This window comes from Erythrolamprus reginae, chromosome 5 (assembly GCF_031021105.1).
Source record: "Erythrolamprus reginae isolate rEryReg1 chromosome 5, rEryReg1.hap1, whole genome shotgun sequence".
In the NCBI taxonomy this organism is placed as follows: domain Eukaryota; kingdom Metazoa; phylum Chordata; class Lepidosauria; order Squamata; family Dipsadidae; genus Erythrolamprus; species Erythrolamprus reginae.
In genome coordinates, this window is record NC_091954.1 from 56,253,090 (window position 1) to 56,278,896 (window position 25,807).

Sequence of the window (25,807 nt, forward strand, 5' to 3'; positions counted from 1 at the left end):
CCAAGTATGAAGTTGATTAGCAAGTACTGTACTTGATTCTGTGGAAGATAAATCCTTCTTCTGTTCAGATAATTTGAATATTTTACAATTCTGTTGAATATGTGTGCATGCTCATCTCTTTTCTTTGACAATTGTTTTTCAATTGAATATCTCTGTGTGTGCTTTTTAAAGTAAAACAAAGCTTAGGCATATTGCCAGGATTTTATTTTATTTTGCTGCAATAAAATACAAGCTTTTAGTTTTGGTTTTTAGTTTTTAAATGAATTTCCATTGCCCCCCCCCCCCCCATGTTTTGTATGTTGGATTTGTATGTTCCTGAAGCATAATTCAATTTTTGCCCCATTTTATTTTGGTTAAATGTGTAATGGGACGAGCCTAGCAAACGTTATCTTGTCTTGCAATACATTGCTGTCTCTCAGTTCATTTGCAGTTCTAAATGAATCTATAATTTTCACTTTTATGGCGTGATTTTAACTATAAAATGTGTGGATATATATGAATTAAAAGTAGTGGGGTCAGGGTCGGGAATCTTATGAGCAGCCTTCCCAAACCTAATACCATCCAGATGCATTGAATTTAAACTCCCATATTTTTTGACCACACACTCTGGAAAATATGAGAGTTTACACAATAGAAATTTAAGTTTGGGGAAAGGATCAGACCAATAATGGGAGATGTGGGAGAACTGCTCACTTTATGCTTCTTCTTGTGAAGAGAGCCTGCTACTAGGCAGATCTATGAGTTTTGTACCCTGAATTTATTGAGCCACCATATTCTAACCCAGAGATATAATAATACTTTTAAAAACCAAGAACTCATTTCAGGTACAATTTGAAAATTCTGCCTAGTCTGCTTCTTTCTTTGATTACTGATATATAGATAAAACTAGGATAAGGTGGCCAGGGCACAACCTGGATATCTAATTTTAACTGAGTAGAACTTTAAATGATGCCACAAAATAAGGAGATGAAATACACGAATCACCTTGTTTCTGTCTTCCTGCTTCTGAGCAGTTAGGGAATTCCATGGAATGACCAGGATAAGAGGAAAGAACAAATAATCCAAAAGAGCAATGCCTGCCGAATTTTCTAATTAGTTTTCCTTGTGTAGAACTTAGCATGAAAAATTATTCCAGTCCATAATGCTATGTAACTTCTCTATAAAGATAAATCCAATCTGCTTCATAAGGCAAACAGTTTTCACCAAATTTTACTTTAAGAAAAAAAGGGTTATTTGAAAATGAGCTTAGCTGTGAATGTTTCAAACAGGATATCTAACCCAATCATGCTTTACAGAGGTTTTTTTTCATTTACAGCCTACCCGAACATCGTCAGAGAGTATTTATTCAAGGCCTGGATCCAGTATTCCTGGTTCACCAGGACACACAATCTATGTACGTATACTTTAATCAATTAGCTTTTGACTTAGTGTTATATTTTTAGAAATGTATTTATTTAGGTGTATTATCATTCATGAAGAAAAGCAAACAGTTTATGATCTGGGAAATCAGAATTATTTCCTCATGTTAATTCTTTTTTATCAATTAGATTTTTTTTTTTTTTAAAAAAATGCCATAATGAAGTTTTTTATTTAACAAAAACTTCTATAAATTTTTGATTTGTTGTTTGGGCGTTGTCAATAATACGGGTAGAACTTAACTTGCAACTACTTAGAGAGCACTCAAAATTATGACCAACTCTCCCAAAAATACTTATGACTCAGTTCTGAAGTTCTGATAGCCACTGCCCCTTCTGTGTTCACATGACCGCATTTTGGATGTTTGACGGCCAGCCTGCATTTATGGCTATTTACAACATCCCATTTTCACATGACCAGGATTTACAGTTTTTGTTTGTTTTTTTGCAGAAAACCAGCATTTACTTCTGGTTTTTGGCAAAAATGTACCGTAATAAACAATTAGTTCCTTTAACAACTGCAGATTTGCTTAATGATTGCATTTATTCAATTAGTTATAATTATATAAGTTATAAAATTGGTTTGGTCACATGCTGTATGACTATCTCAAAATTATAATTGTAATGGTTAGGCTTCATTACATCTGTAAGTTAAAGGCTATCTTAGCTTAACTTTGAGCTGCCATTAAGTGGCCATTAAGGAAATCATCCTATCCCATAATGAGTGGCTGACAAACAAAACAAAATTTGGAAATGTCACAGTTTGGCGGGGGGTTGGGGGGGGGGTTGTCTGAATATGATGTTTTGTGAAATTGGCAAAATAGAAATTGCTGTGGTCCATCAAAATGAGTATGTATATGTCTGACAGCTCAATATGGTCCCCAAATATTGATTTTACAGGGCTCATAATTAATCAGTTATGTGATACTGATGCCTGGATGCAGCTCACAATAAACCATAGTTATTTTCTTAATAAACAAATCACAGTTGCTTGGCATTTAAAATTCAGTGAGTCAGAAACCATGCTTCATTAACTAGCCCTATTAGTCAACCAATAAAATCCATGGAGATTTTTCTTCTCACATCTTCTGTGATGGATGTGGACCACCAATTTCAAGCTACAAAGTATACTTTGAAAAGAAGTTTATTGTGTTCAGAAATTTTCACTTTTCTACCCTCCGGTTGCTTATTTATTGGTAATGATCAAATCCAGTCTTAATATAATAAAAAGGGGGAATTTGATTGAAAATGAATTTGAGAAATGGAGAATAAAAAGAGGTGGGGGTTTTGGGGGTTTGTAACAGCATTTATTTTTCTTACAAGCAAAATTTAGAACTGGATGTTATTCAAGTGAATCTACAGATTTGTGTTTACCTGTTTTCTTTCATTTTTTTTAGGCAAAAGTAGACAACGAGATTCTTGATTATAAGGATTTAGCAGCCATTCCCAAAGTCAAGGCTATCTATGACATTGAGCGTCCAGATCTAATTACTTACGAACCTTTCTACACTTCTGCCTACGAAGAGAGGCAAGAAAGACAGAGTCTTGGAGAGGTAATGAATTGGAAATTCAATTCAATTCAAAAAGTTAACTTTTGTTGTTTATATAAACAGCTGATGCAGTGGTCCAAATGCTTCATATTTCCCAACTTTTTGCTTCTTTATAGCTTGGAAAAAATGTGAACATTGGACTCTGCTGTTTCACTTTCCTTTTACATTAATAACTATGTGTGCAGGACCACTGTCCGTTAGAGCTCTTCCCTCTCATCTTCATGCACATGCTTGGTATGTGGTAGCCAGCAACATCAGCACTGGACCAGATTATCTCAGGGACCGCCTTCTGCTGCACGAATCCCAGCGACCAGTTAGGTCCGACAGAGTGGGTCTTCTCCAGGTCCCGTCAACTAAACAATGTTGCTTGGCGGGACCCAGGGGAAGAGCCTTCTCTGTGGCAGCCCCGGCCCTCTGGAACCAACTCCCCCTAGAGATTAGAATTGCCCCCACCCTCCTTGCCTTTCGTAAGCTTTTTAAAACCCACCTCTGCCACCAGGCATGGGGGAATTGAGATACTCTTTCCCCCTAGGCCTTTACAATTTTATGCATGGTATGTCTGTATATATGTTTGGTTTTATAATAAGGGTTTTTAACTGTTTTAATATTGGATTGTTATATGCTGTTTTTATTACTGTTGTTAGCCGCCCCGAGTCTACGGAGAGGGGCAGCATACAAATCCAATAAATAAATAAAATCTGAGTTTGAAGCACTCAGATAGGCATCAAATGTTCAAGATTTACTTTTCCTAGAAGTGACATAGATTCTTAAATAAATCCTTCTATGTGGGTAGAGCATCTGTGTGTGACATGAGCAATAAAATGGTGTCTGAGTACAAGAATTATTAGAATTGTAAGAATAACACTTGAGTACATCTTTCATAAAATATTCTTGGGTTTGTACAGAAATCTTTTTTACATTAAAGTAACTATGTCAATTGGAATGGAATAGCATTCATCCAGAGATTAGGATGTTTCCAATCCTTCTGGACCTTTGTAGAATATTGATGCTCTTCCTTGGGCCAGGAAATGAACCAGATCTGTTGGCAGATTACTTTGTTTCAGATTGAATATTTGGACCTAGACATAAACTATCTTTATGTGTTGTTATTAATGTGTGGTTTTCTTTGTTAGATTTATACATAAATGAACAAGACAAACTTTAATATTCACATAATTATCCTAAATATTTGATCATATGTATTTCTTGGAAAGATTGTATCTCAGGTTCACTGCACAGAAATGTTTTCACAGAGTGCCACCTAGTGGAAGCCAAGAAATACATATATTTTGCTATTGAATCTAAAACTCATTTAATAATTCTTAACCATTTTAATGAAAAAACTTGATTAACTACCACTTTTGTGGTATAGCTCTGATCCATTTCATCTTTGTTCACATTTACTCCTCAGGCTGTATTTCTTGTCAAGGGCCTCTACTTCCTGATCTGTCGTTATTATTGGTTTTGATTTGCTGCTCACTTCAACCATTTCAGATATTTTTCTCTTGATTTTGTATAAGTCAGTGTATTTTTAATAAGCATACTGCTGTTATGTAATTATTAGAACCCCATATGCAGTAAAAAGAATGCAGTCATTATTAGTAGAATAGATGTTATTTACATATGTATTGTCAGGGTAAATATCAAGCCAAATATGTTTACATTTTTATATGGCAATTATAATAGGAATGATTAAAATGGAACCGAGAAGGATTTAAGTAGACCTATATTTCTGCTAAGGGATGTGGTGGCTCAGTGGCTAAGATGCTGAGCTTGTCGCTTAGAAATGTCAGCAGTTTGAATCCCTAGCGCCACATAACGGAATGAGCTCCCGTTACTTATCCTAGCTTCTGCCAACCTAGCAGTTTGAAAGCATATAAAAAATGCAAGAACAAAAATAGGGACCTTTTTGGTGGGAGGTAACAGCATCCCAAGGGCCTGTGGCATTTAATCATGCTGGTCACATGACCATGTAGTAATCTTCGGACAGCGCTGGCTCTTTGGGATTATAACTGAGATGAACACCGCCCCCTAGAGTTAGGAATGTGTTAGCGCATATTTGCGAGGGGAACCTTTACCTTTTATATTTATACTTTCTTAGGACCTTGAACCAATGGCCTTTTACCTTCTGGTCTTGACTTTTTGTCAATTCTGTTTTCCCTTGTAAAATCTGCAATCTCAATTGTAATTTAAACCCTGGCTTGGATTTGGGAAAACTTGACTTAGATGAATCAAGTAATACAGAATAGATTTTAGATTTTACTAGCTTCCTTTATCTTCTCTGTCATTGAAAGACTAACATTTATTCTAATTCGGCTCATTTTGCTTTCATTGTACATAATATTATGGAATAATTGAAGTTTTGATAAGTAGTGAATGTGTAAAAATAATATCTCATATAGTCCAATAATCCAATTTAGTAACATGTTATTAGATAGTCAAATGAATAATACTATGTTCCATTAGTTGGGTCATATATTATCATTTCTTTTTTGTACTGTCAGAGTAGGAAGAAAAATGCAATGACCCTGAAAATGGATTAGATTGATCCCCAGCAGATAAGACCATAAGTGGCTATTACTCATGATGATTGCATATTTTCTCCCATATAGAGGGTGCTAGAGAACAAGAAGAATGGTCCTGGTTTTGGGATTCTATAGACATCTGACTGGCCTCTCTAAAAACAATGTGCTGGACTGAGATAGGCTTTCATCTGAGTCAGCACACCTATCATAATGTATACAGGAGTAGGGAATTATGGCCTTTTTATGACTTGTGGACTTCATCTCCCAGAATTCCTGACCCATCCATACTGATTTAGGAATTCTGGGAGTTGAAGTCCCAGAATTCATAAAGGGTCCATAAGTCATAAAGGGTCCATAATTCTCAATCTATCATTTAATTGAATTGTATTACTCAGTTCTTCTCAGGCATATAATCATGGGCTCTTCAGAAGGTTGGGCACTAGTCATTTTTTCTTCTTCTAGATACAAAGAACTAAGGGAAAAACTCAATTGTGAATTTTCCTGCTGAATTGATAAAATGTCATTTACAAGTTGGATATTTATTTATGAAACGGAGTTTCCATTAATGAAAGCCTAGTAGTTTACATTTTAAGTATTAATTCAGTAGGAGAGAGAGATTATTAAAACCTGACCATGAAATATTCAGAAGATGGTACATCCCAGATATTACACCTAAAATATTTTTAAAAATATTTTATTTTTCATTTTTATTGAACTCTGGCCTTATTTATTCTTGTAGCCTATTTGGTTTTATACATGCTATATATAGTTTATAGTAAGAAGATTCAGTATTTTATTGTTTTCTGTTAAGATGTATGAAAATGAAGCAGTTATAATCCCTTTTTTCCCTTTCAGAGCTCAAGATACGGCAGTTCTCCTGTGCATGATGAAAGTGTAAGTTGAAAAAAAGGGTGCAAAATCCATAAAGTAATAGATGATATTAAACAAACTGACATTGAACAGTTTGTCTCCAGTTTGATTAATTTATCTATACATATAATCTATAAACACACTTGAAGGGTAATTATTGGATAAAATAGTAATATCTTTCAATCATAATAGATTAATTTATACCAAGCTACCCAGAGTCATCTTACAGGGCAGATGAACAGCATAAAAATGCAATAAATAAATAAACAAGCAAACAAACTTCTAGACAAATCAGCATTTGGCTTGGTAGGTGACAAGGTGTACAGATTTTAACTAAATTTCTGCATACAAAGGTGCAATTAAAATTCAAATATGTTATTTTACAAACAAGAGTTTATGCAACTTCTTATAAAAGAGAACTGCTAGATAATCTTTCTTTTAAATTGTTATGAATTATTGTGAATATTCCTGTAGAATCGTTTGTTAAAAAGCATTTCTTTCCATTTGCCTTCTGCAGTTTTTAAAATTGCAATGTGTTGCAGCTCATGCCATACTGAAAAATTGCAGTGTGGCTTGAACTGCAACAAAGATATGTGGTTAACCAGATACGCCAAACTTCATCACAAATTTAGGTTCTCCAAGGCTTGCCTAAGAACTCATAGATGCATAAAATTTGACAGATGTTACTGTATTTAAATACTTTTGGGGTATTTACAGAAATCACAGAATGGTATTACTAGTTGACTCTTTGCTTTCTATACATCAGAAAATGAAGATGATAAAGCTAATCAAACATCATTTTGGTGTGAAATGGCCATTGTATTGGGATAGTTTCCATTGTAAACATTTTTGTTCAAGGAATGTCAAAATACTTACTCCTCTTTGTCTTTAAATTTACAGTCAAAATGAAGTCTTTTTAAATAGGACTTCAGTATAACATATATTTGGTAAATTCCTAAGAAATATTTCAAAATGACTAAAATATGAAGCCAATGAGTTACTATTTACTTATACTGTAGAACTACAGTAGTTACCTTACTAATGTTCATGATAATCAAGTTTTTTATCAGTTATTTATGAATCTTTGATTTAAGTTGAGCACAAATTAGCATACTTGTGGCCCTAAACTCAAATAGTTTCTTAACTCCTTAAATCTGACTGTCAGAATTGAATCCAACAATCTTTCTCATGAAATTATCAGTTATCTGTCATTGATTTGATATGACAGATTTCACTAAAATGTCTTACCTGTACTCTCCTTTCTGCTATGTCTTTCAGTCACCAAGGACACTCTCTCCAACTCCATCTGCAGAAGTAAGTTACAATCAAACATTCTGTAATCTTGTTAATTTGACTGTTTTATGATGGTGAGATAATTAATTTTGTAAAAGAAATGAATCCTCTGAACTGATTTAACTGTTGTTCAGAAAATCATACACCAAAATGTCCTCCCTGTTAGTGACTACTTCACCTTTAACAACAACAACATAAGAGCACACAATAGATACAAACTAAACGTAAATGGCTCCACACTAGACTGCAGAAAATACCATTTCAACAATCGAGTGGTCATTGCCTGGAATTCACTATCTGACTCTGTCATTTCTTCCCCTAACACCAAAATCTTCAACCTTACATTATCTACAGTCGACCTCTCACCTTTTCTAAGAGGTCTCTAAGGAATGTGCATAAGTGCACCATTGTGCCTACTATCCCTGTCCTACTGTCTCTTTGTCCTTACTATCACTACTTTCTACTTATCTAACTTATCAGGAAAGACTTAATGAACTCAATCTGTATAGTCTGGAGGACAGAAGGAAAAGGGGGGACATGATCGAAACATTTAAATATGTTAATAAGGTTCAGGAGGGAAGTGTTTTTAATAGGAAAGTGAACACAAGAACAAGGGGACACAATCTGAAATTAGTTGGGGGAAAGATCAAAAGCAACGTGAGAAAATATTATTTTACTGAAAGAGTAGTAGATCCTTGGAACAAACTTCCAGCAGACGTGGTTGGTAAATCCACAGTAACTGAATTTAAACATGCCTGGGATAAACATATATCCATTGTAAGATAAAATACAGGAAATAGTATTTTATTTTAAACAGCCCTTAGGCAGACTAGATGGACCATGAGGTCTTTTTCTGCCGTCAGTCTTCTATGTTTCTATGTTTCTATGTTATATTAATACCAATTATAATTCTATACATTTTTGACAAAATAAATATAAATAAATAAATAAATAATTCTACTTGTTGATTGTCCTGTTAACAGTCCTTCTATCACAAAAGGGTTGCAATATAAATGCTTCCTTATCAAATCTAGCTTGGTATTTTATGATCTGGCATGATACAAGTGGAGAAGTGTTTTGGGAATTACTTACTGCACCTGCTACAAATGAGTAGAAAGTACAACATTAATAGAATGACATCCATGGAGATTCTCAGTCATCCAGGTCATGGTAGTCCAGTTGCTTCTTGAAAAAGCACCTTTGGGATAAGTAGAAGGAGTTTTATCAGATCATCTGCTATAATAAAATAATATTTTCTTCAGGGTTATCAGGATATTCGAGAACGAATGATACACCGGTCAACCAGTCAGGGTTCCATTGGTTCCCCTGTATATAGTCGTCATAGCTACACTCCCACCATGTCACGTTCGCCACAGCATTTCCACAGACCTGGTAAGGCTAATTAAACTATAGAAACAAATTTTAGAAACTATCGTTATTTATCTTTTGGAATCAATAGGAAAGGAATCTACAGTATTTCAATTTCAAAGCCTTTATCCATTATAAAACTGTGTTTTCTTTTTCTTCTCCTTTTTTGTTAAGTGGCTCTTTATTTATGATAGGAGAATAAGGGATATCTGCTAATTTAAAAATTAAATAATTTTCTGAAATGGTTTATATTATTTGGGACAATAATTAATTAAGACATTTTCTAGGTTTTTTTTTTCACCAGTAGCAAATAATTCTGAATTTTAGGTAATGGGCATTTTTTAATAAAGTTAGGTTTTTTGATTTTTTGAATATTTCTTAATACAACTTTTGATTGATGGTGAAAATGAAAAACCACTTTTTAAAAGTTTTTATTTAACTTTAGGACAGTGTTGGCTAACCTTTTTTTCCTCAGATGCTGAAACCACATGTGCTCACATCCATAATGCAGTGTTCCCCACATGTGCCCTGAGCATGCATGTATGACCCACAATGCTCCCCACCCGCCTCTCTGCATGTGTGTGTGGCATCCCCCATGCCTCCAGAGGCTTCCCTTGTACCTCCAGGAGGCAAAAGCGGCTCCCGCAGACTGGAGGCCCTCCAGAAGCCAGAAACGGGCCTGTTCCCAAATTTCTGGTACTTCCAGTCGGTCCGTTTTTCACCCTCCAAGACTCCACGTCAGTTTCCAGATTTCCAGGAGGCCCATTTTCCATTCTTCCAGAGGCTCCGAGCGACCCCTGTACTGACCTGGCATTCAAAACAGGCTGCACAGAGAGGTGGCATATGTGCCATAGGTTCGTCATCACAGCTCTAGAGGAAGGAAGTTACAGTATTGTATTTTTTAAAAGAGGAAATGAATATTTTTTAAAAAACCTTGTCAGGAATTGCTGATATGCCAGACGTACATACAGAAGTAAAACAATCCATCAAACTCAGTTTCTGGTGACCTTAATAATATTATGATAGTAATATTACTATAGTAATAGTATAGAAATATTACTATCTTTGCCTTTTTCTGTGATTTGTTTTTTCAGTTATCTAATTTAGTGATCTACATAAATAATCCCTCATCCAAGTGTTACTAGAGTCAATTTTATTTAGCTATCACCACCTGCCAAAGTCATATAGGTACTGCCACCTTGATGCAATTAGTTCTCTTCTACTACAGCTAGGTTCTCTGCATCAATATTAATTTGGCAATCTGTTAATGTATAGTATGTTAATACTGAGCATCCATTTGAAATTTTACTTGACCTTTAAAACTAATATAACAATATAAAGTTAATACTTAATTTTGATGATATCATAGGAAGTCAATTGGCACCATCAACAGTTTATACAGTCTCAGATTTTATTATTTTTCCAGATTTTCTCTCTGGAGAAGAAAAGTAAAATCACACTTCATTAAAAATAAAGCTTGTCTTTAAGAATGCCCACACACCTACAGTAAAACATCCATAATCACCTTTTATAAGCCTTGTTACAATTTCATTATTTCCTGAAAGTTTTCTTGTGGTAAACCAAGTGAAAATTTATAGTGATTAGAACTTACTGTATATTCTGGGGTTTTTAAAAATTCTTCTCTAATGCTTATACTGTACTATAATAAATGTTTTTATTAGGAGAAAAATATTTATTAGGATATAAAAATGAGAGTTGCATGAATGCCAGTTCCACCCTATTTGTTACAATATACATTATAAGGAAATATGGAAATATGTATTTATGGATTTAACTTGAAATATGGGAATATTCAATGTAAATCTGATTTTTTTCACATTTCTTCCTCTGAATTTTTCCTGCAGTAAGAAACCTCTTTCATTTCCTTTGTGTAGTCCTCAGATTTCTACTTATGACAGCTTGTCCCTGTGTTTCCCTCAGCCTCCAACCACTTTTTCCTGCTTTTGTCTTATTTGGTCTTCTCTTTTCTTTGTTTCTGCTTTGTCCTGCTTCACGAATCCTTGCTGCTGCAGAGCTGCTGTCTAACGGTGTGCAGCGGTTAGCCCTCCTACGCACTAATAGTCCAATCTCTAACCACAATGATTCCCGCCCCTACTCCCCTTTCCGACACCACTTCATTCCCTATGTCAAAGGTAAGGAGACAGGCCATTCAAGCTAGTGTCCAAATGACTGGAGATTTATTAGCATTCTAGGAAGCTAATAAGCCACATCTCCATAAAATGGCTGTCCACTCCGTGGTCCCAGCATGCTCAGATTTTTGTCATAACAATTATGCTAGACCTGGCATATCTTCTTTTCTTTGAGAAAGTATGCCCTTTCTAAGGGTCCTCCATAGATGATGTGGTCCTGAGTAAAGATTTCTAAAGAAAATGTGATTTTCTGAAAACAGAGATATTTATCACTTTGGGAGATTAATTTGGAAACAGTTATAGTAAATCCATCTCTTTTTTCAAACACACTGACATGACTCACATTTTCCTAATCTTAAAGTTCCAGACCACATGAATTATGCATGGATTTTAGGGATACTTTGCATATATACCAGTTTCCAATACCTAGATATATATGTATGTATATTTGCATTAAAAAAACACAGTTTCCTAATTTACTAAGTCTCCCAAAACATTATTTCAAACATTTGGGATGGATGCCATGTTTAAATGTATCCTTTCATCCCATGCACTTGCCTTTTGAATATAATGGAGCATGCTTATTTTGTGAATTTAAAACTGTAACATAGAAAGGTGCTTTACATTTTGTCTATAACAATTGTCAGTGATTCTCTGGCATTTCAGAAAAGAGGGGATTTTTTTGGCTCTATTTGCAAGTTCCAAAAATAAATCTGTGAACTTGTTTATGGAAAATATGTATTCTAATAAAAAACATGGCTTTTCACACAGTGATGTAAGAGTCAGGTGATACAACATTTCATCACCTAAGACTGATATATTTTAACTTATTATAATGCCTACATTCTGAGAATTATCTGATTCTTTTCCAGTTGTCTTGCTCCATTGACCACTTTGAGCTTCATGCACCTTGTTCTCCTTAGTGGCTCTTACATCACCTGGTTCCTATATTCAGCATTACTTACTCAGGAATGGTTAAACAGTAGAATTGGCTTAAGTAATAAAAGAGAAACAAGTTTCAAATGCAGCCATAATCATGTATGCTCAACTTTCCAAAAGCAATACATATATCAGTATGCATAGATCTCAATTTCCTAATTATGCTAGTATAAAATACAATTGCAACTTTTCTTTTTGCTTTTTTTCAGTCATGAGGTCCCTTAAAAACAGAGGCATAACTCATATTTGCATGCACTTGATGCATAAATTCCAGTTCTACATTTCCATGTTTATCTCATGCTTTTTAAGACATTCTCCTTCCTACTGTCTCTTTTAAATATGTCATGGCAAAGCTTCAAGATCACTTCATAGTTACCATTTTCTAAAAAATAAAACTCTGGAAGACTGAATTTGTGGTTTCGGTTGATATTTCAAATGTTGGGAATGGGGAAGTAAATATAGGTGAATTAAGTGGAATCAAATTGGGATTCTTTCACCAATGAAAGATCTTCATTAGTGGAACAATGTCCTATCATACTTTCTAAATCTGCTTACTTATTCTGGAAGATTTCTTCCTTCCTAATTCATGGATGTAAAACAATCTGGTGGAAAATCACTGTGGGTTATGTGTGTTATAGTTATTTCAAAGAATTGTGAGAATGTGTGTGAACATCAGTGACTATTATTTTCTTTTCATTTCTCAGTCCATACCATTGGCAGTTCAACTTGGGCTGCTTGGAAGCTTGCTACTGCACATTGTTAATAGTTATGGTTATGAACCTAGTATTTTGCAATTATTCAGTGGTTTCATAATACTTATATAGCTAGTCTTTTCAACTAGCTCCCTAAATGAGAAATAGGATGCTATCAATAATCTTAAAGCCATTAAGATATATATTTGGTCACTAGATGATCTTTGCTAATACTGAAAAAAATAACAGAATATTCACTTGTTTATTACCCCAGAAATATTGTGGGAATAGACTTTATGTTCTTCCTGGATACTTTCAAATTAGGAACAGCTACTGCTGAATTGGTCCATCAAATTTAGGATCCATGATACTAAGAGGCAGATTTTCTAAGAAGTAGATTCCTCCAAATAATTTTACTGCAGATCATGATATTAAAACAGAAAATATTGACACTACTTGATTACCAAGCCCTTAATGATACTCTATTGCTCTTGTTTTAGAAGTTCTGCTTTGGACTTTCTATTTTCATTTTTGCTTTTTGTGTTATTTATCTCTTCATTTGCATCTTTCTGTACACATTTTAAATTGAAGTATAATATTTCAAAATATGCAGTGTGCTGGTCTAATTAAGGAAATATGTGTGTGCTTCCTGGACAGATCATAATAATGGTGGTAATTTATATTATAATCTATTCCTGAATCAATACTGTGTCACTTCCATTGTGAACGTGAAAATCATTTAAGCAAAGTTGTGGAACATATCATAGGTGTAATATTTAGATTATGCAGTTTTTTCTAAATGTAGTTAAAGAATGAGAAATAACAGTCCCTTACCCAATCAAATCCAACCTTTTGTAGAATAAAAAGGAAGGAATATTTGGTTTCCTTTCTTGAAGGAAACCAAACATATCATGTAAGTCCAGGATTCATGATTTCTAACCTTTGGAGACTTGTACCATCCTGAAGGGTTTTGTTTTCAGTGCTGGAGCATGGACTTAATTGCACCTATCTGGACACTTTGTGTACATGGCTTTGATATAATATCATAGTTTACTGAGTAGCTCCAATAAATAAAGCAACATAGAGATCTCTCGAGGGCTGCTGGAGGAAGGCAGAGTGAAGCCAAGCACTAGCTTGTGTCAATAAAGATAGCAAAACATATTTATAACTCTATCTTTATTGTATCGACTGGCAAGCAGCTCTGTTTCAGGTGACCAAGTCCTCTTGGGTAAGGAAGAACTAGGGAAGCCCCAGCAGGGCTACGGTGAAAAATATTTTTGGATCTGTCAGATAAAGTGACATTTCAAATACATGTATGAGCCTTGTTTTAGTTGGTTGGATCTGAGGAAGAAGACAGGGATCTTGTGCTGTGAACTTGGGCCCCTGTGTTCTGGACCCAAGCTGTTTCTGGTTGATTAAGGCCTCCTGGGAAGTGGCATGCTGTTGGTTAGAAACAGTGGCTAATGCCTCTTTGTGAGAGAGAATGGTACTGCCTGCCCTAAAGAACTTTCATCCAGTCTCCAGTGTACCATTTGTGGGAAAAGCTGTGGAGAAAGTGGTGTCACTTCAACTCCTGTGGTTACTGGATGAAACAGATTATCTAGACCCATTTCAATCTGGCTTCAGGCCTGGTTATAGCACAGAAACTGCTTTGATCATGCTGATGGATGATCTCTGGCAAGCCTGAGATGAGGGCCACTCCTCTATCTTGGTGCTACTTGACTTCTCAGCGGCTTTCAATACCATTGACTATAGTATGCTTCTGGAATGACTGAGGGGGCTGGGAGTGGGAGGCACCATGCTACGATGGTTCTCTTATCTCTCTGGCCGGTTACAGTTGGTGTTGATAGGAGGATAGAGATTGACCCCTAGACCCCTCATTTGTGGGGTCCCTCAGGTATCAGGTCTTTCTCCCCTCCTATTTAACATCTACATGAAACTGCTGGTTGAGATCATCTATTGACACGGGGTGAGGTACCAGCAATGTGCTGATGATACCCATTTGTATATCTCCATCCCTTGTCAGTTTAGTGAAGCAGTGGATGTGATGTGCTGGTGCCTTGAGGCTATGAGGGTCTTGATGGGAGGAAACAAGTTCAAATTCAATCCTGACAAGACTGAGTGGCTGTGGATTTTGCCCCTGAAAGATTATATTGATTATACATCTTTGGCACTTGGACAGGGAGAAATTATCCCCCCTTGGAACAGGTTCACAATGTGGGTGTCCTCCTGGACTCACAGCTTTATTTAGAATAATATCTAACAGCTATAGCCAGGGGGACCTTTGCACAGGTTCGCCTGGTACACCAATTGCAATCCTATTTGGATTGTGAGGCTCTCCTCACAGTCACTCATGTCTTTGTCACCTCACAATTAGATTATTGCAACACGCTCTACATGGGGACTACCCTTGCAGAGTGCTCGGAAACTGCAGTTGGTCCAGAATGCAACCGCACGAGCTGTTGTGGGTGACTAGGTACACCCACATTTCACCAAGTTTCTGCAAGCTGCACTGGCTTCCGGTTAGTTTTGGGATGCAATTCAAAGTATTGGTTACCCCTTAAAGTCCTACATGGCTCAGAGCCAGGTTATCTTCGGGACCACCTCCTACTGCATAGCTCACAATGATCAGTAAGATCCCACAGAGTTGGGCTCTTTCAGGTTCCGTCAACTAAATATTGTTCACTGGCAGATCCGCAGGGGAGAGCCTACTCTGTGGTTGCCCTCTGAAATTGGCTGCCCCCTGAGATTAGGACTACCCCTACCCTACTGGCCTTCCATAAAGCAGTAAAGACCGGGCTCTTCCATCAGGCCTGTGACCGCTGATCTCACTATTATATCTTTATAAGATCTGACCAGAATGAAAGATGTATATAATTTTTGAATTGTTTTTAATAGATGTTTTTAATGATCTTGATATTTATGATGTTTTTATCTTTGTTGTAAGCAGCCCAGAGTCCTTCAGGAGTTGGGCGGCATACTAAATCAATCAATCAATCAATCAATCAATCAATCAATCCCTAAAAACATATGATCAGGTTTTAACATGGCCTCTTCCCAAGTTGGATAAGATGGGCATATTCCTAGTCAGTACCTTTAAATGTTGCCATATTATGATTTACGAATGTATCTTCTTCATGACAGTATCTGTCCTATATAAAACCCTTTCCATTGAGGCTTGGCAGGCCTCTCTACCCTTTTAGGCTTCTTAAAAACACCTAAGTCTTGCCTTTTCCACCTAGTCCTTGGATAAGATGATATTGTATGCCGCCCCGAGTCTACGGAGAGGGGCGGCATACAAATCTAATAAATAAATAAATAAATAAAAATAAATTAACAAGAAGACTTTGAGGTACATGTAAAAGTTTAACTATAGTGGCAAGTTTTGATGTTTCTGGATTTAATATGTTAATTACAGACACAAATTATTTTAATTGGTGGTGGTAAGATGCCCAGGGGATGGTACAAGATTAAGAGCTGTATAAATATTTTAAATAAATAAATAAATAAATGTCTGCACAATCCTGTTGCAAACCAAAAGTGGGGGGACTTGATTATTTGCAGTGATCTTCTTGAAGAAAAGGATCTCTTTCATGTAGCCAGCCATGAAATCTAAACATGCTTGGAATTAAAGAAGATATTACTTGTTCATCATTTTGTACCTATACTTTGGAAATGGGCAACTGCATCTCTAGAATTAGCCAGGCAGCTGGTAGGAGAGGAAAGCTAGTTATGCGTTTTCTTCAAGCAGTTTTTAAAAAAACTGCTACTCAAACATTTTCTCATTGTTCTTTCTGCCATACTTTTTTAGAGCTTGCCATTTGGCAGAGCTACTCCAAGAGATAGATACAGATGATACAGCTATTTCCAGTAAAATTGAGGCAGGTTTGAAATACAGTATTTTCTGCTTTAAGTACTAATCACATGTGTCCTGCCTTGACATGGAGAGGGAGCAGAAAGATTCAAATGTAATCTTCTGTCTCAGGCAAGAAAATGTTTGGGCCAGCTTTGCTTCCATAGAAGCTTTTCTGGAAATGATTCTCCAACTGAGCAAAATGTATCTTCAATGAGGAGTAATGTGGTTTAAATTAATAAGAAATGAACAACTGGACATTAACTGGAATAACCTATAGCTTATTTGCTCATTTTTCATGTGTGATTATTTTAAGTATGGGAGCTTCTTTTGCATGAGAATTAACTGAAAAGCCAACTTGATTTGCACTTTGCCTAGCAATAATTTTACCAAATGCTGTTATTTATATTACTGAAACCCAGTAATTCCAATTGTCTGTTTCCATTCCTTTTCACATCTCATCCATGTAATTTAAATGCATGGTACCCTTACGCATGCTATCGAGAATGAATGAATGAATGAATGAATGAATGCAAGTTGCCAAATTCCAGCCTAAAGCGAATGACTCCTTTAATATGTAATAGCAGTGCCTTACAATACTAGCCACATTACTTAACTTTCCTGTATATTTTTGTTTTGTTTTTCCTTCTCTGGTTTCCCCTTGCCATTGACTTTTGTTTGGGTTTTGACTTATGCCTGCTTCTTTACTGCTCTCTTTGTTTTGTTTGTTTGTTTGTTTTTCCATTCTCCTCATTGGAGGCAATGAGCCGTCCAGCGGTCGGAATTCCCCTGCCCCTTATCGACCCGACAGTCGCCCTCTAACACCAACTTACGCTCAGGTCCCTAAACATTTCCATGTTCCAGGTAGGAGTGGCATTGTGTGTCTTGGTGTCTTGTCTGAGTGTAGACTGTAGTAGCTTTTGTAACCCTTTGCTTTTGTCTCCATTGCTGCATGCTGTTTAGTTGTTTTGAACTTGGGATATGCCCTAAACTGATTTGAGATCCAGACTTGTTTAATTTGGGAACAATTAGAATTAGCTGGATATGGGAAGATTTTTAGTTATAAAATTAATATTTCTCCAAATCATAACATTAAGGAAACAGTGATACACAGTGGTTTACTTTAGTTTAATGCCCTAAAGTTTTTTTCTTGTTTCAGAGTTATACCATGTTGATATTGGCTAGTATTTTTTAACAAAGGACAAAATATAGGATGCACTCCTAAACATATGAAAGAAATTAAACATTATCAGCTTTTTAAATAAATTTTCAAAAGAAAAAGAGAAAACTTAAGAATAGTGAAAAGAAGAATTTACATGAGTATCATCTCAATTTAAATTAATTATTAAATTAGTCTTATATGTGTGTGTATCATACAGTGCAATTGATTGGTTTACATAATCTTAGAAAAAAATTGGAAATTAACTATACATAGTGATATAAAGAGACAAGACATCAAAATAGGCCTCTGCTGAAAATCCCATGGCAACAGAATGCTTTATCAATATCAAAATGGAGGTAAGTTCTTCATACCTTTGTATCATTGAAAAAAAGGGATATCCTTTATTTTCATGGTATTAGTATTTTTGTTATCGTTGGTACGTGCAATATTTTGTTTGTCTTCTGATTAATAACCAAACAATTGGTACATAATTTAAAAAGAACAGGAATCTCAATAAAAACCCTCAAATTAATAGGGAGATACCATTTTCTATGAGGGAGCTACTGTAGTACCCAGTCACACTCAATAATTCACTGTGGGAATTGAACACTTCCTCTCCACATGACTTAGTACTTTCTGTAATTCTCAGACTTAGATGTGAAAAGTAGATTCCAAAATACCTTTCCATTTACTTTTAATGTGTTGATATTCTAAATATGTATAATTCCCTGTACCTTTGTATACTTAATTTAGTATAACCTAAATTAAGTATTTATTAACTATTTATATGTTATTAAATATTGGTTAAATAGAAAATATTCCTGAAGTACTCAGGACTGTCTTGGTTAGCATGTTCCTTTTTTCGTTATTCCAATAATCCCTGAGGAAAACTGACAGGTTGGCATAACTATGGAGCACCCATAGCATATGGCTGAAATGATCAGTTTTCTGATATTTCCCATTTCTTACTTTTAACTCAACTTTTGTTGCATTTTCACTTAGTACTGCTGTCTCTTTGTGGGACAGTGAAGAAAGCTATAAAATAATGGGTCACTTTAGTTTAGCCATACATATACCTGATATGTAATATGTAGAGATTGTACTCCAAAGGGTTAGAATAATAGGACAAAAAGATGGACTGTGTGCAATTTAAATTAACAAAATTAATTAAGTATATTTAGTATTTTCAAGTCAATGTTTAGAAGGGTCAGAAGGCTGTACCTAAAGCTCTGGGACACCATATAATCTTGGAATTCATGGCATGGACCTTGCCTTAAGATGATAGCATATCATATTGTGGTGTGGGATTGTTTTAGGATACAAATTGAATTAATCTTTTTTATTATATCTTGGATATTCCCTTTTTCTTCACACTATGTATCTCTCTTTCAAGAATGCACATCTCAAAAGATTGGAGTCAAAAACCCAAATGAACCCTACAGCCAATGGTTTTAGTAATACAGCTTAATTTTCAATCTTGTGTACATTTAATCTGTCTGTTAGAATACTATACTTATTTATTTATTTATTAGATTTGTGTGTCGCCCCTCTCCGTAGACTCGGATACAATATCCATTGCTAATACTGGGAATGTTTTTAGAGACTGTCATGGTAGAACAAAAAGTATTGTTTTGGAGGAATAACATTATTTCCTAGCATATAATAGAATAACATAATTGGAAGGGACCTTGGAAGTTTTCTAGTCCAACCCCTGATCAAGCAGGAAACCCTATATCATTTAAGATAAATAGTTGTCCAATCTTCTCTTTAAAACTTGCAGTGTTGTAGCATCCACAACTTCTGGAGGCAAGTCGTTCCACTGATTAATTGTTCTGTCAGGAAATTTCGCCTTAGTTCTAGGTTTATTCTGTCTTTGATTAGTTTACATGCATTGCTTCTTCAGGTGCTTTGGTGAATAGGTTGACCACCTCTTCTTTATGGCAGCCCTTTAGATATTTGAACATATTATTTATCTAAAATTCCTTAAATGAAGAAAACTATCCATTATGTATCATTTTCTAGATCAGTGATGGTGAACCTCTTTTTCCTCGGGTACCGAAAGAGTGTGGGTGCACGCTGTTGTGCATATGTGAGTGCCCACACCCTTAATTCAACAGCTTCCCCCCCCCCCCCAGAGGCCATCTAGAGGTTAGAAATGGCCTGTTTATCAACTTCTGGTGGGCCCAGTAGGCTTGTGTTTCACCCTCCCTAGTTCCAAAGGCTTCCCTGGAGCCAGGGGAGAGTAAAAATGCCTTCCCCCATCCCCTGGACTGAGCTCTCCGGAAGGCATAAATTACCTCCCAGAGCCAAAAAATCAGCTGGCTGGCAAACACATGCACGTTGGAGCTGAGGTAGGACAACAGCTTGCGTACCAGCAGATATGACCACCTGTGGCACCCATGCTATAGGTTCGCCATCACTGCTCTACATGCACATACTAAATAAACGGAGTGGTGTAAAGGGAAGGCTTTTGTTTTATTAGTCATAATGTCTGCAGCTGGTGCAATGAAAAACTGTAAAAAAGAAATGGTTTACATCCATCAAAGAAAGGGACTGAACTGCTTGGTATTAAATTCACAGATTTCTTGGATAAACATTTAAACTGAACAACGGGGACAGTGAATTAATTAATACAGAAGATTTCTGATCCCAGGAATCTAAAATTAATAGGGTTATCTTTTTTAAAAAAATATTATTTTTTAAACTAGACATACACAAACAAAATAATAGAACATACATTTGGGATACTTGGGATAGAATTATCAGTGCCCATAACATAGATGTGTGTGCGGCTAAGTTTATGAACCCTGCTTTCAAGCAAAGCCAAGCATTGTGCTATAGCATGTGCTATAAAAACAAGTGGCAAGGAAGTAGGAGCAATCAGGCACAACACAGGTTATGTAGACAGCAAACACAGGGTCAATCAAAATGGACTCAAATGACTATATATCAATGCACAGAGTATGATGAATAAACAGGGTGAATTAGAAATTCAGGTAAATGAGGAAATATATGATATTGTTGCCATTATGGAAACTTGGTGGGATGAAACTGACAAATGGAATTTATAGCTAGGAGGATTTAAATTATTTAAAAGAGGAGGTGGAGTTGCACTATATATAAGAAATAACTACGGATCTACAGAAATAGAGCACAACAATAATGAAAATTATCTTGAATGCATTTGGGTCAACATTACGGGTGGGGGGAATGACATTGTCATAGGTTTATATTATATATTATAGGCCACCCAACCATACAGAAGAAGTAGATGAACTTTTTGCTAGTCAGAAAATTAAGGCATGTAGGAAGCAGATCACAATAGTAATGGAGGATTTTAACTAGTCTGACATTAACTGGGAGACAAACTCTGCATCAAGTGGAAGGTCAACAAGTTCCTAACAAACTTAGCAGTCAACTTTGTTACCCAAAAAGTGGAGAAAGGAGCCAGGGGGCTCAGCTATATTGGACTTAACACACACTAACAGATGAAATGATAGAAGGTGTTGAAGCTACAGGAACCTTGGGGGCAAGTGATCATGCAATATTGGAATTCAACACACACAGTAGAACAAGAGTCTTGGACTTTAAGAGAGCTAAATTCAATAAAGAGATACCTTGGGAACCATTCCATGGATGAGAATCCTCAAGGGGAAAACAAGCTTGGGAAATTTTGGAAAGTGATGTCTTAAAAGCCCAATGAAGAACAAAAATAATAAGTCTCATGAGAAATCAGCATGGCTGCATAAAAACTCCAGTACGCACTTAGAGTTCTCCAAAACTAAATGTGTGATTCTGAGCCAATGCTACTGCTTAACCCAACCTCCCTTGAAGGTTGGGGGAGAGGGATAGAAAAAGAGTGCTATGGTAGCTCCCATGAACTGTAATAGGAAAATTAGGAATCATATAAATAAAAGAATAAATAAGATTGTGGCACTGCTTAGTAAAGAAAAAAGATGTAACCTGATTAGAACAATGATCACTCTTAATAGTAGCTGTTAACACTTTTTTTCAATTTCCACGTTAATTTGCAATAAACTGTCTAATATAAGAGTAATGTATAATGCATACAGTATAAATACTCGCTTTCAGCTCTCTATAGTCATAGGCATACTTAGAAATAAACTACATTGAACACAGTGATGCTTACATCTGTGTCAGTGTGTATAAGAATGATAAGGAATGGACTCAATCTCATTCCCATTTTTTTCTGGCTGGTGAGTAAACATAGATGAGAAAATTTCTTAACTTAAAAATTATTCCGGTTTTAGAGCATATTTTTAAAGAATACTCTCTTAACAGCAATTATTAACATTCTTGTTTTTCTATATTTCAGCAGAATATGGAGTTTTCCTTTTATAGCCAAACTCTTTTTTTTAAAAAATCCCTATTAAAATCTATTAGAATTTGGAGCTTTGAAAATACTGTACCAATTTGCCATAAAATTCTCTGAAAAGCTGCATAACTATTTTGAAATATAAGCTGGTTTCAGGCCCAGACTAAATAACATGGCAAAAACATTTTCTGAAGTGCCATACAGTCTTGAAGAAAATAACTAGTTCAAAAGAGAACTTTAGAATTACCGTAAGTTCTGAAATTTTATATAAATGCACATCATTAATGTTTGAGGTTGGAGAACAAATGGAGCTTCCTTGGTCAGGTTTTCCAGTTGATATGGTGAGCTATATTCTCTGCAAATTATTCTTGTCTCCAAACAAGGTACCATCATTAATTTCCCTTGAAATCCCACCAACCAACCACTAAAATACAAAGAGAAGGGTTTATACTCAGGAACATCCCATGTTGCCAGTCGTGTGTCATAGTTTTTTGTCATGTGTCTGTTATATTTTTTTACATTTGTGTGAATTTGGGTTTATTTCACAAGACACTTAGCAATTTTGTGTCATGGTTTTTCAGTTTGTGTGCTAAATCCTTGATTTGGAACATCCATTAATTTTATGCTTGATTTTTTTTCTTCTTCCCTGTGTAATAATTGAAAATGTAAAATTGTTCATATTTTTCTGCTTTTTATTTTTATTTTTACAGATCAAGGGATCAATATTTATAGAAAACCACCCATCTACAAACAGCATGGTAAACTTTATTCTTTCTGCCTTCAAAACGGGATAATCAAATGATTTACATGAACAATAAATTTCTTTTGCATGTAATATTACATACAACACTTAATTGATTGTTGCTTACTTTTAAAATTAATATATTTTTATTTTTTATTTTCTTTCTTTGTGTTGAGGTAAATAAATTAGATTTAAATGATCTAGGCTACATAATATGCCTCTCTGTTTTAACTTTCCATTTGCTACAGCAGATGAATTCATTATCATTATTTCTTTACACAGGACTCCCTTTGACATAAAAATGTACGTTGGTGTTCATTTAAATATGTCAAACTGGCTTTATTTTTTTTTAATGATAATATAAGCGGTTGTTTTTAAACCAATCCCAGAAACTGAAAATGCCTGATTACCACAATTAAATCTGTATAGAAGGCATAGGATTGACAATGAGAGACCTACAATCAGTTATTAAGCTTTGTGGTTCAACAGAACCAAACTTGGTCCAACAATTTGATCTCTATATTAGCTTTTCATATTTCTAGAAATGGTTATGGCCAGTTAATAATATTTGAAGGAATAATCTCATCCAAAACCCTAAAATATTACAGGCTAATTTGGAAGTGTTTACTACAAGTACATTTCCTTGCTATTGGAATTTTTATTGCTATATTTCTAATGACATTTTTGTTTAACTTAAATTATTGTTATTTCCACCCATTCCTGAAGATTTTTGACCCCAAGGATCACCTTTGTTGCCAGTTTGGAGATCACATGGACCAATTCTCTTAGAAAGATATCAGGGTGTGTGGTGTGGTTCTCCTTTCTGAATTCTCATCTCTTAATGTCACCTGGTTAAACAGACTACCTGAGAAAGCAAACTAGTTCAAACAGATAGTTCAAACTAGTTCAAACAGATGTTGAACTAGTTTCAGAACCATCCATCATTTAGCACATCATGGCTGCAAAGAAAAGGAAGCAAATATTTGAGGCAGTGTATTGCAATGGAAGAAGTGTTGGCAAAATGACCAATTCTCAGCCAAATTTGTTCTCTACTATCCATACTGTTTCTTGTTATGCTTAACCTAGTTTAAAGTGTAACTAATAAATATCTCTGCTAAGTTGAAACTAAGCACTATAGGAATTGCTACAGTATATACAACAGGATATGCTTATAAAAAAAACCAAATAGAGTAATTCAAGTAGGATTTCTTATGTTTTTCTTTTAGAAAAAAAATAATTTATTTTTATTGGAAAATCACATATAATAGAAAATCTAAAATATCTAATTTAGCTTTATTCTATGTAAATGAAAATTATAGCCACCTAATGCACAAGAAGACTAGTAGGATACCATATCTAGTATGGTATTCCATTACTAGAATTGAGAGAGAGAGAGAACAAAAATGAAAGTCCTGAGAATATCAGTCTAATCAGTTATAGGCATGGTACTTAATGACCAAAGGGGAAATAATTAATTAAAGGCAAATTAAATTCCTCAAAAAATGAAGACACTCCCCAAGAACAAAGAAGACAATAATATTTATTTGCTTGGGTGCAGATATTGATCATTATGTTGCATTTATATTACAGTGTCATATTATTTTAAAAATTTTAAGCCTGTCAATTTCACTTTTTTAAATGTTATTTTTATTTCTTTATGATTTTATTGTATCATCTCACCTCCCATTTACTTGTGAATATTTTACCATTGAACTCATCCATTTCAATATGTAAGTATTGTTTAAAATTGTGCCTTTGTAGTGTCAAACAATGAGCCAAAGTGGCTATTTTTTAGCCATTCGAACTAGATTGGACAGTAGCTCTCGAAGTAGCTCTGTGTACATGGCACACATGAAACCTAGAAGGGAAGGAACGAAAACATGCTGGAAATTCATGTTTCAGATTCATCATTTAGCACATCATGGCTGCAAAGAAATAGAAGTAGAAGTCTTGATGTTCCAAAAGACAAGATTCCAGAACAACCAACAACTTCTTTGCAGCCATTTTAACAAATATGCAAATAGTCAGCAGTATGAACAATTGAAGCATAGATGGGCTTTGAAGAGAAAGTTCAGTGGAAAAAATAATTATTCACTAACAAGACAACAACATTCCCACAAACCTATACAATAATGCTCATTTAATTCATTTTTTGAACAAGTCTTAATTTTTCACAGATGTTGAGAGAAAAGTTGTAGAAGTCCAACAGAGTTGCAGACACGATATTTTGAATTGATTGTTACTGTAATTATTGCCATTTTGCATATTTTAAAAGTCCATTTACTTAATTGCCTTGGATATGTAATGAGAAGGGACTGGTCATATTTTAAAAGTGTTGATAGAGAGACTAGGCCAAGCTTCCCATCTTCTTGTTAAAGCATAGCATTGAAGTAGCACATTTTTTGTAATAGATTAAAAAGCTTTATTCACTTTAACAGACATATTAATTTTATTGTTTTAATTATTATAATATGTTCAAGGGCTACAAATAATTTCTGATGCAACTATGCCTCTATAGAGATCTTGCTTACATGTTCAAAAGATCAAAAAATCTCTCACATCTGAAAATATGTTTATTTATCATTTTTTAAATCCTGTTTTTCCTACATGAGAGAACTATTCCATTTTTATTTTTTGAATACAAAGAATGTTCTGTTTAGACTATACAATAATATTGAAATGACTAAATTTAAGATATTGAAAATCAGGGTCCAAATTAAATTTCTATCTCAGCTAAAGCATCTTTGTTATCAAAAGAACTACGTACAGTGGAACCCCGACTTACGAGTTTAATTGGTTCCGGAAGGAGGCTCGCACGTCGAACAGCTCGTATGTCGAAACATTGTTTCCCATAGGAAACAATGTAAAAGCGATTAATGCGTGCAAGCCCGAGGGCTGAGGGGAAAAGACGT

General features: G+C 35.1%; 1 protein-coding gene across 10 annotated transcripts in view; it reads left to right on the forward strand.

Annotated features, from left to right (window-relative positions):
* Positions 1 to 25,807, forward strand: part of ABLIM1 (actin binding LIM protein 1) — a 236,356-nt gene that overhangs the window by 190,595 nt on the left and 19,954 nt on the right. For 9 of the 10 annotated variants that reach the window (XM_070752656.1, XM_070752659.1, XM_070752651.1 and 6 more), the window contains exons 9-14: positions 1,316 to 1,393; positions 2,813 to 2,968; positions 6,346 to 6,384; positions 7,639 to 7,674; positions 8,916 to 9,045; positions 22,864 to 22,911. In XM_070752656.1, the coding sequence (XP_070608757.1) occupies positions 1,316 to 1,393; positions 2,813 to 2,968; positions 6,346 to 6,384; positions 7,639 to 7,674; positions 8,916 to 9,045; positions 22,864 to 22,911 (487 nt within the window). Of the gene's footprint in view, positions 1 to 1,315; positions 1,394 to 2,812; positions 2,969 to 6,345; positions 6,385 to 7,638; positions 7,675 to 8,915; positions 9,046 to 17,414; positions 17,520 to 22,863; positions 22,912 to 25,807 lie in introns of all 10 variants that reach the window. The other variant, XM_070752660.1, reaches the window with a different exon arrangement.